Consider the following 13,615-nt stretch of genomic DNA (forward strand, 5'->3'; position numbering starts at 1 on the left):
GCAGGGGTGATCGTCACAGACTACCGCAACCCGGTGGGCATCGTGCTCTTCAACAACTCTGAGACGGGCTTCGCCATGAAGCCCGGCGACTGCGTCACACAGATGATTGTCCAGGTGATTGTGACGCCGGAGGTCGCCGAGGTGGAGGATATCTTGACGCCACCGTCCGGAGTTTGCCGAGGTGGAGGACCTCGATGCCACCCTCTGGAGGTTGCCGAGGTGAAGGACCTCGACGCCTAGGTAGATACATTTAGAAAAGTGGTCTGGTTAGGTTGGTGGTGGGACGCTAGGGAAGGTACCCACCTTTCGTGATGGTTGTGTGCATCTGATGTATAAATGGGATCTCATGATTTCTTTGAGTTGAGATTTTCAATGTTGTATACATATACGCTGCAAGTGCTAAGAATGTAAGTGCTAAGATGGTTCTGTGACCTTTGCACTAGATGTGTCTTGATTTCCATCCGTAAATATTGCATCTAACTTTTTTTTAATTTTTAATTACTTAGCAGTAGCGTGGGGAAGAAGGGTATTCTACTACTACTTAGGAATAGCAGTAGCGTGGGTTAGGAATAGTAGTAGCATGGGTTGCGCGCGCTACTACTAACTTTTTAGTTGTAGCATGGGGGTAAAACACACGCTACTACTAAAAAATAGCTGTATCGTCATAGCAGTAGCGTGGGAACCTGCGCAACTGGTAGTCCAAAAACCCACGCTACTGGTAAACTTTTTCCTAGTAGTGAGCCCATCACGGTCGATCTCTTTTTCTCTCTGGTGGCCAATTTTGATCAGCGGGTCGAACTGTAGCACGGTAACAGTGGAGGCGGGTTCAAATCCTCAGCGCACTCTGCCTCCCGAGGCAGGCAGGGAGGCAGAGGTGGCTATCGCAACCAGAAGAGCAGCCCTGGCAACAGATCTCGTGGAGGCCCTGGCAGCGGCGGCCATGCTGGCGGCAGCGGTGGCCCTACTGGTGGTGGAGGTGGCTACCTAGGGAGTGGTGGTGGCGGCGGCTACCATAACAATGGTGGTGGAAGAGGCTACAGTGGCGGCTATCACCACAACAATGGTGGTGGCGGCTATCAGGGTGGTGGTGGCGGCGGCTACTATCACTCCAACAACAATCGACGACCCCCCCCTCCAACAACAACCGGCACCACTTCCAAGGCTATGAGGGCTATGAAGGCAAGTGCCAAATATGTAAGAAAACAAATCACATTGCTAAGGATTGTGATTGGCGCTACGCCGATGACAACTCCCAGAAAAAGAAAATTGCAGCGGCAGCAGAAGGATCATATGGTTTCGATACCAATTGGTACATGGACACGGGTGCAACAAACCACATCACTGGAGAGTTAGAGAAGCTGACCATGCATGACAAATATCATGGCCATGATCAGATCTACAACACCGCTAATGGTGCAGGTATGGAGATTAATCGTATTGGTCAATCAATCATCAAAACCCCACATAAAGATCTTGTCCTAAAAGAAATCTTGCATGTTCCTAATGCTTCCAAAACTCTTCTTTCAGTCCATCACATTGCTCTTGATAATAATGTCTTTCTAGAATTTCACCCCTATTTCTTTTTTATCAAGGACCAGGCCACGAAGAGTGTTCTCCATAGGGGTGTCTGTATTCAAGGGCTATATGCGTTGCTTCCTCAATACTGCAAGTTTAATAAACAAGTCTATGGTGCCATAAAACTCTCCACTGAAAGGTGGCACAGTTGTTTAGGTCATCCGTCTTTTTCCACTGTTCATCAAATTCTTAGTAGAAATAAACTCCCAGTTGTTGGTGAGAGAGATTCAGAAACTATTTGTGATTCATGTCAAAGAGCAAAAAGTCATCAATTACCATATCCTGTTTCCACTAATGTATCTACCAAACCTTTACAACTTATTTTTTCTGATGTATGGGGTCCCGCACCCACTTTGGTTGGTAGACATTCTTACTATGTAAGTTTCGTTGATGATTTTAGCAAGTATACCTGGATTTGTCTTCTTAAAAAACGCTCGGATGTTTTTCAAGTCTTTCATAATTTCCAAGATCTTGTAGAACGCAAGTTTGATAGCAAAATCATTGCTGTGCAATCTGATTGGGGTGGGGAATATGAGAAGCTGACTTCTTTCTTTCAAAGGATAGGCATTTCTCATCATGTGTCCTGCCCCCACACCCATCAGCAAAATGGTTCCACAGAACAGAAACATAGACACATTGTTGAGGTAGGCCTAGCTCTCCTAGCTGCGGCCTCCATGCCTTTAAAATTTTGGGACGAAGCCTTTCTTACTGCCGTTCATCTTATCAACATGTGGCCTAGTCGCACTATTGCCAATGAAACTCCCACAGAACTTCTTCTTCATGTCACCCTGATTATACTATTGTTCGTGTTTTTGGGTGTGCGTGTTGGCCTAATCTTCGTCCCTACAATGCTCGCAAACTCATGTTTCGCTCACAACAATGCGTTTTCTTGGCCATAGTGCTCAACACAAGGGTGTCAAATGCCTAGATATTCCAATTGGTCATGTGTATATTTCTCGCGATGTTGTTTTTGATGAAACCCAGTTTCCCTTTGAAAAACTACATCCTAATGCTGGTGCTCTCCTATGAAAGGAAATTCTTCTCCTTCCTTCTAATCTAATCGGAGTTGATTGTGTGGGCAATGATGACTGTATTGATTCAATTACGACTAACTCTTCTAATTCTGCATATGAGTGTGCTGCTACAGGTGCCAACAGTGGCGAAAACGATGCACACAATGGCGCAAAAGTGGCAGAAAACGGTGCCTCTACACATTCCGCAGCCGCCACGGACGATCCGACGTGATCTCCTTTGGGATCTGCGCCTCTGATCGCGCCAGGACCGACAACGACGGCCTTGGGATTGCCGATCTGCCAGGCGAGTCCATTCCCTGTGCCTGGCTCACGTCCACCGGCTGGGCGCTTGCCTCCACCCGGCCCGACCCACTCGTCCGCTGCCACGTCATCCACTCCCGGCGCTGGGCCGACTCAGTTTGCCCCTGAGCCCCGCATCTACATCAGGCGGGGTCCACCCCTGTTAACTGCGCCCGACGCGTGCGTCCGGGTGGGATCCGAGCCCGATCCTGCTGCGTCCCCGAGATCTTCTGTGGCTCCTTCCTCCTCTCTTATGGTTCGTTTGGCCACAGAAGATCCGGCGGTAGTGGAGGCTACAATGGACGATGCAGCCACCTTCTTGGGATCGGTTCCGAGCCCTGCAGCTGATTCTTCTTCACCTGCGGCCACTGGATCTTCTGTGCCGCAAACTGCTAAACCGCCACACACACGTCTCCAAGCAGGTGTTATTCAACCTGTAAATTACACAACAAAATATGGTTTGGCTGCATCCACAGGAGAACCACATACACATCTTGAGGCTCTTGCTGATCCGAAGTGGAAGGCAGCCATGGATGATGAATTTCAGGCTCTTCAGAAAAACCATACTTGGCATTTGGTTCCTTCATGCCAAGGTAAAAATGTGATTGATTGCAAGTGGGTATTCCGAATAAAACGAAGGTTTGGTGGTACAATAGATCGTTATAAAGCTAGGCTTGTTGCTAAGGGCTTCAAGCAAAGGTATGGCATAGACTACGAGGATACTTTCAGTCCAGTTGTTAAAGCTGCTACTATTCATCTTGTATCGTCTATTGCTATATCTAGAGGATGGAGTCTCAGGCAGCTAGATGTGCAGAATGCGTTTCTTCATGGTGTTCTGGAAGAGGAAGTATATATGAAGCAACCTCCTGGGTTTGAAGACAAGAACAAACCGTATCATGTGTGCAGGCTTGACAAGTCTCTCTATGGACTGAAGCAAGCTCCTCGAGCATGGTACTCTCATTTAAGTACAAAATTGCAGCAACTTGGTTTTGTTCCTTCAAAGTCTGATACTTCACTGTTCATCTACAACAAGTCTCATACAACAATATTTATGCTTATTTATGTTGATGATATTATTGTTACAAGTTCTTCAGATGAAGCAGTGACAACTCTCTTGACAGATTTGAATTCAGAATTTGCTCTCAAGGATCTAGGAGATTTACACTTCTTTCTTGGTATTGAGGTCAATAAAAACAGGGAAGGTGGTCTTCATATTTCTCAGGAAAAATATGCAACTGATCTTTTGAGGAGAGTTGGGTTGCAGAATTGTAAACCTTCACCAACACCCTTGTCGAGTTCAGAAAGACTCTCTCTCACTGAAGGTGAACCTTTGAGTCAGGAGGATGGCACCAACTACAGAAGTTTGGTAGGTGCACTACAGTACTTGACTCTTACTAGACCTGATATTTCCTTTTCGGTCAATAAGGTTTGCCAGTTTCTTCATGCACCCGCTACTGCCCATTGGACTGCAGCAAAACGTATATTGAGATATGTGAAAAATACTTTGAGTGTTGGATTGACCTTCAGTAAGTCCTCGTCCACTCTTGTGCGTGCGTTTTCAGACTCTGACTGGGCAGGCTGTGTGGATGACAGAAGGTCAACAGGAGGCTTTGCAGTTTTCTTTGGTCCTAATTTGATCTCATGGTGTGCAAAGAAACATGCTACAATTTCACGGTCCAGTACTGAGGCAGAGTATAAGGCATTGGCAAATGCAAGGTCAGAAATTATTTGGGTACAAGCTGTTCTTAAGGAACTTGGTCTTCGTCATACACAAACTCCTCGCCTCTGGTGTGACAATCTTGGTGCTACATATTTGTCTGCTAATCCTCTGTGTCATGCAAGAACTAAACACATTGAGATAGATTATCATTTTGTCAGAGAACGAGTTGCCAACAAGGAATTGGACATTCGTTTTGTACCCTCCAGAGATCAAGTTGCATATGGTTTCACAAAAGCCTTAGCCACAAAACCGTTCGAAGAGTTTAAACGTAATCTCAACTTGAGGAGTTTAGATTAAGGGAGGGTGTTAAACATGCAATAGCATGGGCCTCCGAGAGATGTCTTGGGCGCTACTTCCAGGAGACAGGGATAGTTTTCTTTTTTGTTTAAACGTGTTGTAATCTATCTCTATTCCCTATCTTCTGTAAACTCTTTCGGTTAGTCCTCTAACTGTACGATCTGTAATCCTCTCGGGAGGTCCTTCCCTCGCTATCAATATATATGCACGCGGGCTCCCTTCCAGGGAGTTGAGACGCTTCGACAATAGTTTACAAGTGGAAGTGCCTTACTTATGCAGAATTCTGCGGCTTGCTCCTTTCTTGGTCCGCTCATCTATAGTTCAGTGATCTTGTATTTACATTAGAAATACTAATACCAGTACTTATACCGTTCCTAGTGTAACAGGTTGCAGTTTTTGGGACCACAAATGTTTATGGTTTCATTTGTTTTTTCTTGTTTTTATTTCAGGGAGACACATGATTGCAGTTGGCTTAAGGATTCTAACTCCAACACAAATCCATGAGTTGCACCTTGGCAGCTTAGCATGATTCTGTAGTCATGTAGTTGGTTCCATGGCTTTGAAGGCTGCGTCTTGCATACGGTTTTCAAGACTGCGCCCGTTGTCGAGCAAGCTAACATACCACTCTTGCTCGGATGTGCCGCCTTCTCGTGCTTGTGGGTCTACAGGGGGGGTCTGCTGAGTTTGAGTCTGCATTCCGGTCGCTGAAGAGCAATCTTCAGCCAGAGATACTGACCCGTGTTCTTGATTCTACTTCAGATTTGAACTTGGCCCTTCGGATATTTAAATGGGCATCAAGTCAGAGGATATTTGCTCGTACAGTTGATACATATGCCTGTATGATCTCCAAGCTCGGTGTTGTTGGGAATTGTGATGAGATGGACAGCCTCCTAAAGGAGATGATTAAATTGAATGCTCCTATATTGGATAAAATCTTAAACAATTTAGTTCAATTCCTGAGCAGTAGAAACCGTTGCGATGAAGCCTTGCTGGTGATTCAGAACGCTTGCTCTCGGAAGCTCAAGATGCCAGTCTCATCTTGCAATGCTGTGCTGTGTGGTTTGGTTAGGGAAGGGAGGGGTTTGTGACCATTCATCCATGCGTACATGGAGATTGTGAAGGCGATAGTCCTTCCTGATGTGGAAACTCCTGAATTGGTTAATTGGGGCGTTGTGTGAAGCTGGCAAATTAGACCTAGCACTGATTCAGTTTGACAGGATGAGCAAAAGAAGGTGTACTCCTAATAGTCGTACTTTCAAGATACTCATAGAAGCACTTTGTTCTCGCGGCAGATCAGATGAATCGATAGAACTCTTTGAGAAGATGGTGCATCCGACATGCATCCCTGATCGCTGCTTTTATGTTCAAGTCCTGCCCCTATTTTGTAAGTTCAATAAACCCAAGGAGGCAAGTAAATTGCATCAAATGATGAAACAAGATAGCCTTCAGTTGGACCTACATTTGTATAGTGCCTTGATTAAATGTTTGTGTGAGAACCAACTACTGGATGATGCTGTCACAACATTTAAAGAAATGACAGCGTCAGGTCATGCACCGATGACAAATACATATGTGAATGTTGTGGATTGCTACTGTACATTATCCTAGTTCCACAAAGTTGTGAGTTTTATTGAGGTAAATGAAGTCGCAGAAACAGAACCATATAATGTACTGTTGAGAGTTATGTAAAACAGGCACCCTGCAAGATTTAGTTAGCTATCTTAGAAATTTCGCGCAAGGGGGCTGGTTGATTGTCACTCATGGAACATAGTTATCACTCAGTTCTGCAATGAAGGAAATATTAGAAGAGCATCAGAGCTTATTGGTAGAATGACAATTTCTTCTTTTAGAGCTGATGAGACTACTTATTCTTCTGTTGTATCTTGTTACTGTCACTTAGGATTGTGCAGGACTGCACTAGATCTGTTCAGAAGGGCCATGTTAGTAATTTGGTACTTAATTCAGAATCTTTCAATCAGCTGGTAGAAGATTTGTGCCGCATGGAGCGGATCCAAGAAGCTGCTGAAGTTTTTAAATATCACTGCAAAAGAGGTTGCAGCCTTACCAGTGAGGCGCTTGATATACTAGTTCAAGGGAGTTGTATGCTTGGAATGATACATGGCGCGTTCAGTATGCATTCACTAGCTGTTTTTACCGGCACGTCTTGTACATTTTCCGCTTATAACACAATTATCCATGCACCACTCCATGTGAAGAAGGATAAGAATCTGTTGCTTCTCCATGCACATATGCTGATGGAAGGTTGTCTATTGAACTGCTATGCATACAATGTTCCTTTGTGTTGTTTCTCAACAAGGAGACAATTCTTGAGGCTGCTCTGTTGCACATAACTTACATATTAAGGAATACCTAAATTTCTTAAACCTTAAACATTTCTTGTTAGCTTAGCCCCTTAACATTTTCTTTCAAACTTATTCATTTATTTGACTGCTCTATAAACCACGACATTTGGTCATCTCTTGTAAGCCAGGCTCTTCATGATAGCGAAGAAATCACAAGTTAGCTAGTCAACCGGTACTAGCACCTGCATATCCAAACAAAGCAAATCGTAGTTAGCTCTTGCACCCCAACAATAGAAATGATGGAGTAGTAAAGAATTGAACAAGGGCTACTCCACTTACTGCCGTGAATTGAGAGGATCCCTTCAAAAGCAGCAACTTTAGGCCTTGTTTGGTTAATTAATCATCTTCCCATTGGAAAGAATTGGAGGGGACCGAGGGGTGGGGGCTTACAAGGCTTAACTCCCCCCAATCCCATTGTTCGATACCCACTCCACCCAGGTTCATTAGGCTCCCCTTTATTTTGTCCCAAAGTTTGATCATGAATTTAACTAAAAAATGCATATGTCATGAAAATTATACCATGAAAAACCTCTTTCAGATACCAATCAAACAATATACCTTTATAGCATACAATTTATATGTTGTTACTCAATTAAATGGATAAGGGGGGCCAATAAACTCGGATGGAGGGAGTAAACAATGCCCCATCGTAAATCTGATAAACAATGCCCCGCCGGGTGGATGCTATGGAGGTGTAGGCGTACACATTGCCGAAGGATTTCCACCGGTGGCGGAATGGGCTGTTGCTCCTTTGAAGCTTGATTCTACTGTGCCCCCTTCCAACAAAATTTAGCAGATTTGTTATGCGAGCTTGTCATGCAGAGACGAAATTTCTTAATGCAATTTTGAACTTGTGAGGTGTTGTCACTCAACGTGAAAGCATTGTTCATTCTCTTTATTTAGACTGAACGGTGCTCCAATGATGTTATCTAAGAATTTGTGCAAGACAAAATTTTCTGAATACAAGCAAGTGTATGTTGGGATGAAAGCTTACACATAATACAGTGCAAGGGTGTATGTTGGATGAAAGTTTACACATAATGCAGTGCAAGTGTATTACTGAACATTGTAGTTCTTTGGAATATTTATGTCTGAATATTCATCAAAATGGCCATGGTGGAATTTCATTTCACAGTGCAAGAACCCTGTTTCTCACGGCATGTTGTTTGCTCCAGTTTACTGCATAGAAGTGGTGTTGAATTCATTGCCTGAATATTTTATCTCTGAATGTTTGTACTGAAGCTGACTTGTTGTATGCATTTTAGATGGCCTTGTATCTCTGAATAGCTGTGAAAGAATGTTGTTTCTCATGGCAAACTGTTCCTTTCTACTAGCTACAACTAGACGGGGTAATAAGCTACAAGAGGTTAATTGGTTAATTCCAATTCCTGTTGGTTGTAGCAGATGGCTTAGTCAACTCTGAATTTAGCAAGACTGAGGATGTTAACCACCAGTACATACATGGCTTGTCACTTCTAGCTCTCTGAATGTTATCTCATGAATTTCAGTTTTCTCTGAATACTTCGCCATACATACTTGGCATCAGTGGAAGTACAAATACAGAGATAACATCAGCACATGGAATTCAGCACACCAGTACTTTGAATCCTTTTGTGTTATCCATGTCACAGTAAAGATTTCTTGTACATCAACATTCATTCAAGTTTTTTTTGTAGATCAACACTGATTCACGTGCTGCAAAAGAACTAGGATTTATCTGTACATCTACATTCATTCAGTTAGAGCAAAACATCAGCCATTTATTTGTCAAACGCCAACAAAACATTCACGTGGAGCAGTTTTGAAGGGCAAGCAAGCTGCCGGGTCACTGTCGCATGGATGCAGCACGGCGGCCGCTCGGTCTCCCTCGTGTGGGGGCAGCGACGGGTTGCCGTCGCATGGATGAAGCGCCGCGGCTGCTTGGTCTCCCTTGCATATCGGTGCAGTGCGGGTCACGGAGGTCGCCGCTGCGCACCATGGCCGTGGGTCGCGTGGGGAGAGCGCCTCCCGCCAGCAGGTGTGGTCAGTGCCGAGATGCGGTCGTGTCGGTGCGCTCCCGCGGCCTTCGAGCCGCCGTCGTGAGCGGCGCCGCAGTCAATCGGCGTTGAATCGCCACCGCCTCCAAGTCGACCTCGCGGCTGTAGTAAAGGTAGGATTATTGTTAGCAGGGTGTTATCGGGAAAACTGTGGTTAAATGGCTGGTGGGATTCCCACCTCTGATCTGGACCATACATTTGCAATCCCATGGCCCACGAGGATAGTTTTCAAGTTTTCGCTGAATGGGCGTTTTCACTGGATACTTCCCCCTATATGATCGATACCCTCGCCTTCTAAGAGACCAACTCTAGTTAGTTTCCGAAAATTGGTTTCTGAGCTCAGGCTCAGCTGCTCCCGCACTCATCATCGTCCGATCTCATGGGGATTTGTGCCACCCAATGTAATACTGCAGGGTATATTGGCTGTATTTCTACGTAAATGTGGGGTGCACGTGACTTCATTAATTGCGACGGCAGCCGGCCCGATCGAGCGGAACACCTGGTTCCGCACGGCTCAGTTCTCTTTCCCGTGCCTGGCTGAGCCGTCTCAAACTTGTTAGCAACCGTCGTAACTGGTCCACGTCACCACGTGCTTACCTACACTCCAAGCTACGTAGTACTAACAAACAGGTTGTTCCCCTAGGCAAATTTGACAAATTTGACTTATAGACGAAATTAAATCACAGAATGAACTTTCCGTGAAACTATTTCACGCGGCTGACCCATGGCGCCTAGCTCTCAGGCGCTGCACTAGTGCAACGCCTGGGAGCTAGGCGCTGCACCAGTGCAACGCCTAGGAGCTAGGCGCTACACTGTATGGTGTGGCGTCTAGCTCTCAGGCGCTGCACACGACTTAGTAATTTTCTGATTACACGTGTGCGACGCTGGCCGTGTAGCGCCTAGCTGTGAGGCGTTGCACAGTGTAGTGTGGCGCCTTCGTGACGGGCGTCACACAAAAAGGTCAGCCGCGTGAAATAGTTTCATGGATAGTTCATTCTATGATTTGATTCCGTCTATAGGTCAAATTTGTCAAATTTGCCGTTCCCCTACTCACCTCGCCGACATCGTCCGCAGCTCCATCACCCAGGTCGGTGCAGCTCCATGCAGTTGACGCCATCGTCCTAATTGCTTCAGGCAGCTGCAGAAGATACAGACGCCGAAGAATCATGCAGAGGTTACCAAGCAAAACAAAAACTTAACCACACCTCGTACCTGTGCTTCCTTACATGCTCCCTCGCCACCGCCGGCAGACCTCCCCGTCGTCCCGCCTGCAGGTGTAGGCGCCATTCAACACAGGTCACCGTGCTGGTTTTTCAAACCTTGCCTGCTGCCTGCTAAGGAATGAGCTGCTCGCCATGTCTTCGTGGGGGTGGGGCGGGCTTTGGAGGACACCCCTGAACCCCTCATGATTCTTCAGTTACTCAGATAGATGATTCAAATTTTGAATCCCTTGGAGCATAAACACACACACAACGCATCAGTCCCAAACACGCATGGTGAGCAGAAAAGAAATAGCATTGCAATCCTGATCAGAACACACACAGCAACGTAAAATGTGCATCCACCACAGATATTCAACAACGCCGAACCAAGTTCTTCTCCTTTACACAAGTTAGTTGCATGTCTAGAACTGGAGGAACAAGCGTTGGAGCACATCTCACTGAAATACACCGGAAAATCCTCATACTGCAAGTACAGAATTTAAAACTAATTAGTTTAACAATTTTGATTCTGCACCCCACCAAGTGGTCGCGTGCACGTGTTCCGGCGATGTCCTTTCATGCCACATTTTTTGCACTTCCCTGGTCTGCGCCGTTTCTTCGCGGCATCTCCCCGGCCGGGGCAGGTTGTCCTCTTGTGTCCTTCGCGCCTACAAATACTGCAGAACCGTGTTCGCCTGCTCAAACCCTCATATGGTGCTTTATCTCAGCTATTCGTTGGCCTGCCAGCCCCTCTTTGCTTATCTGGTGGAGCTAATCCTACTAGGACATTCACACTGACCGACTGAGTTGGGCCCATTTCGCAGTCAGCACCACCGTTTGCTAGTATCGTAACTTTACCATTCCCAGGCAGCCCCCCTGCAAGAATGTTTCCCTGACGGTCCTCGAAACCCAACCAATCTGCAAGAATGTTTCCTAGACTACTCCCAACACTTCCATATAATGCAACAAAACTCGAAACCCAACCAATCTGCAAGAATGTTTCCTAGACTACTCCCAACACTTCCATATACTGCAACAAAGCTGCTTGAACATCTTACCGAGCAGCCGCAAACAATCTCCTGCATTGATTTCGTCATCTCTGCGTTCAACATGCTTTTCCCATATCTTATCCCGAAACCGATCTCCCTTGAGTACAAATTGTAGAAGTTATACGCCCCACCAAGTGAATCAAAATTTAATCCTAATTCAGGACGAACCACACTTTTCGTTGGTTCCTCGGCAAACTTGCGAAACGACGTCTCTAGAGCACTCATCCTTGATGCACACGGGGTTCTGTCTGGTGGCGCACTGTCAAGACGCAACCTGATTTTACATCAAAATGCAAGCTTGGTCAGTTGTGCACAACAGGAGACAGGGCCTGGAAGGCGGGGCTGGTACACGAACAACAAATAATTATAAGTCTCAGCAACCTGAAATGCGCCAAAAGCAGTTCAGGATATCAGATGCAAAATATGTTTTCTGATGACGGGGATGCTCACACTAACCATGGAAACAAACTTTCAACTTATTCAAAAAAATTGACACCTGAACCAAAGCAAACACAGTTTAAACAGGAAATACATTTTTCCTATGTACTATTGATGGTCTGCCGTGAAATTGAAAATCATGCCTCCTGCTTATTTTGTCAACTAGAGTTCTACTTATTATGGGTTTCTAGATTTTTGAATCTACGAACTCTGAATAACATTTCCTTGTCTGTATGTACCAATACATGCACCTTTGTTGACATGCCTAAAATCGAGTGACTAATCCCCTGCCGGAGACAACATTCAGCATGCCTGGTATCTGCCAACCGTTCATCAAAAAACAATTACTGTCAATCTGTCACAGTTCGTTACAGATATCATGGCAGTGAAGTACACTCCGTACTAGGACAAATGGAGTTGCACTCCAGGAAAAAATTCAGAGCAGACGGAATGCAATGGTTACAGAACCTTTTTGTCCACCCCAGCGCCTCCGGGTTCACCCTTGCAGGACTGGTCTGTTGACTGTGCGGACCTCGCCGGAGATGTCTCGCGGCGACGGCTCCCATCGCCTGCTTGCCGCTCCTGGCTACAGCCGCCAACTGGCTGCCCGCACCCGGAACCAGCGTTCGATTCAGACTGCTAAACGCTCGGGCGCATCAATCCGCGCCAGAGGAATCGGATCTGGGTGCTTGTTAGACTATGTATAGCTTCTGTATTTGTATACGTATATTGTACGTATTGTAACACATTCATTATATATATGAGATAAGCCATCCCTAGAGGGTTGCGCTGTTTTCCAAAAACTTATTGTCTTACATGGTATCACGCTAGGTTACGATCGCTTCCGCTACCAAACCCTAATTCCCGCACCACCGCCGCCGCCGCCGCCGCCTTCACCGCCGCCGCCGCCATGTCGAGCGCCGCCGCCACCGGTTCCACTGCCGCGGGGTTCCTCCCGGCCTCTCTTGCGGCTCTGCTCAACCTCCCGCTGGATGCCGTCACCGTTCCGTCCCCGATCGGGACTCGGAGCATCGGCTCCGTCTACTCCACCCCGCCGGCGCCCCCACTTGGGCGCGACCTCGTGGTCCACACCGCGGCGCCGCCGTCCGACAACACCTCCGCGGACGTCGTCTCGCCGCCCCTGCCGGCAGCGCATCTCACCGCCTCGCTGGCGGGGTTGGCGGCGTCTGCCCCGGCCGCGGGTCTTGCGGCGTCCACCCCGGCCACGAGTTTTGTGGCGTCCGCCCCGGCTGCGGTCCCGCCTCCTCCCGCATCGGCTTCGCTGCCACCGGCTGCCTCCATGGTCCTTGCACCTCAGGCAGCCCCCTCGATGGGATCGTCTTCACCGCCGCCGTTTCACTTCGGTCATCTCATCACCATCAAGCTCTCCGCCGACAACTACATCTTCTGGCGTGCGCAGGTTCTCCCGCTGTTGGGGAGTCACTACCTGCTCGGCTACGTCGACGGATCTCTTCCCTGCCCTCCCGCACTGGTTGACAGCGTGCACGGTCCGGTCTACAACCCGGCCCATCGTGTCTGGACGGGGCAGGACCAGGCGAACCTCTCCTCCATCCAGGGGTCGCTCTCGCCGGCAGTTGCCGGACTTGTTGTCTTCGCGAAGA

At 47.0% G+C, this 13,615-nt stretch overlaps 2 protein-coding genes across 2 annotated transcripts; both read right to left on the reverse strand.

The window, feature by feature from the left end:
* Positions 1-8,881: 8,881 nt before the first annotated feature.
* Positions 8,882-10,657, reverse strand: LOC123117187 (uncharacterized). Its single transcript, XM_044538008.1, has 3 exons — positions 10,517-10,657; positions 10,359-10,442; positions 8,882-9,406 (listed from the first exon to the last, which is right to left on the reverse strand). The coding sequence occupies exons 1-3, from the start codon at positions 10,589-10,591 to the stop codon at positions 9,221-9,223; spliced, it is 345 nt and encodes a 114-aa protein (XP_044393943.1). The 5' UTR covers positions 10,592-10,657; the 3' UTR covers positions 8,882-9,220.
* A 196-nt stretch (positions 10,658-10,853) lies between these two features.
* LOC123117186 (uncharacterized) lies at positions 10,854-12,677 on the reverse strand. The gene is made up of 3 exons (XM_044538007.1): positions 12,462-12,677; positions 11,505-11,829; positions 10,854-11,434 (listed from the first exon to the last, which is right to left on the reverse strand). The coding sequence occupies exons 1-3, from the start codon at positions 12,557-12,559 to the stop codon at positions 11,231-11,233; spliced, it is 627 nt and encodes a 208-aa protein (XP_044393942.1). The 5' UTR covers positions 12,560-12,677; the 3' UTR covers positions 10,854-11,230.
* Between the last annotated feature and the right edge of the window lie 938 nt (positions 12,678-13,615).

Source organism: Triticum aestivum, chromosome 5B (genome assembly GCF_018294505.1).
Source record: "Triticum aestivum cultivar Chinese Spring chromosome 5B, IWGSC CS RefSeq v2.1, whole genome shotgun sequence".
Taxonomy (NCBI): domain Eukaryota; kingdom Viridiplantae; phylum Streptophyta; class Magnoliopsida; order Poales; family Poaceae; genus Triticum; species Triticum aestivum.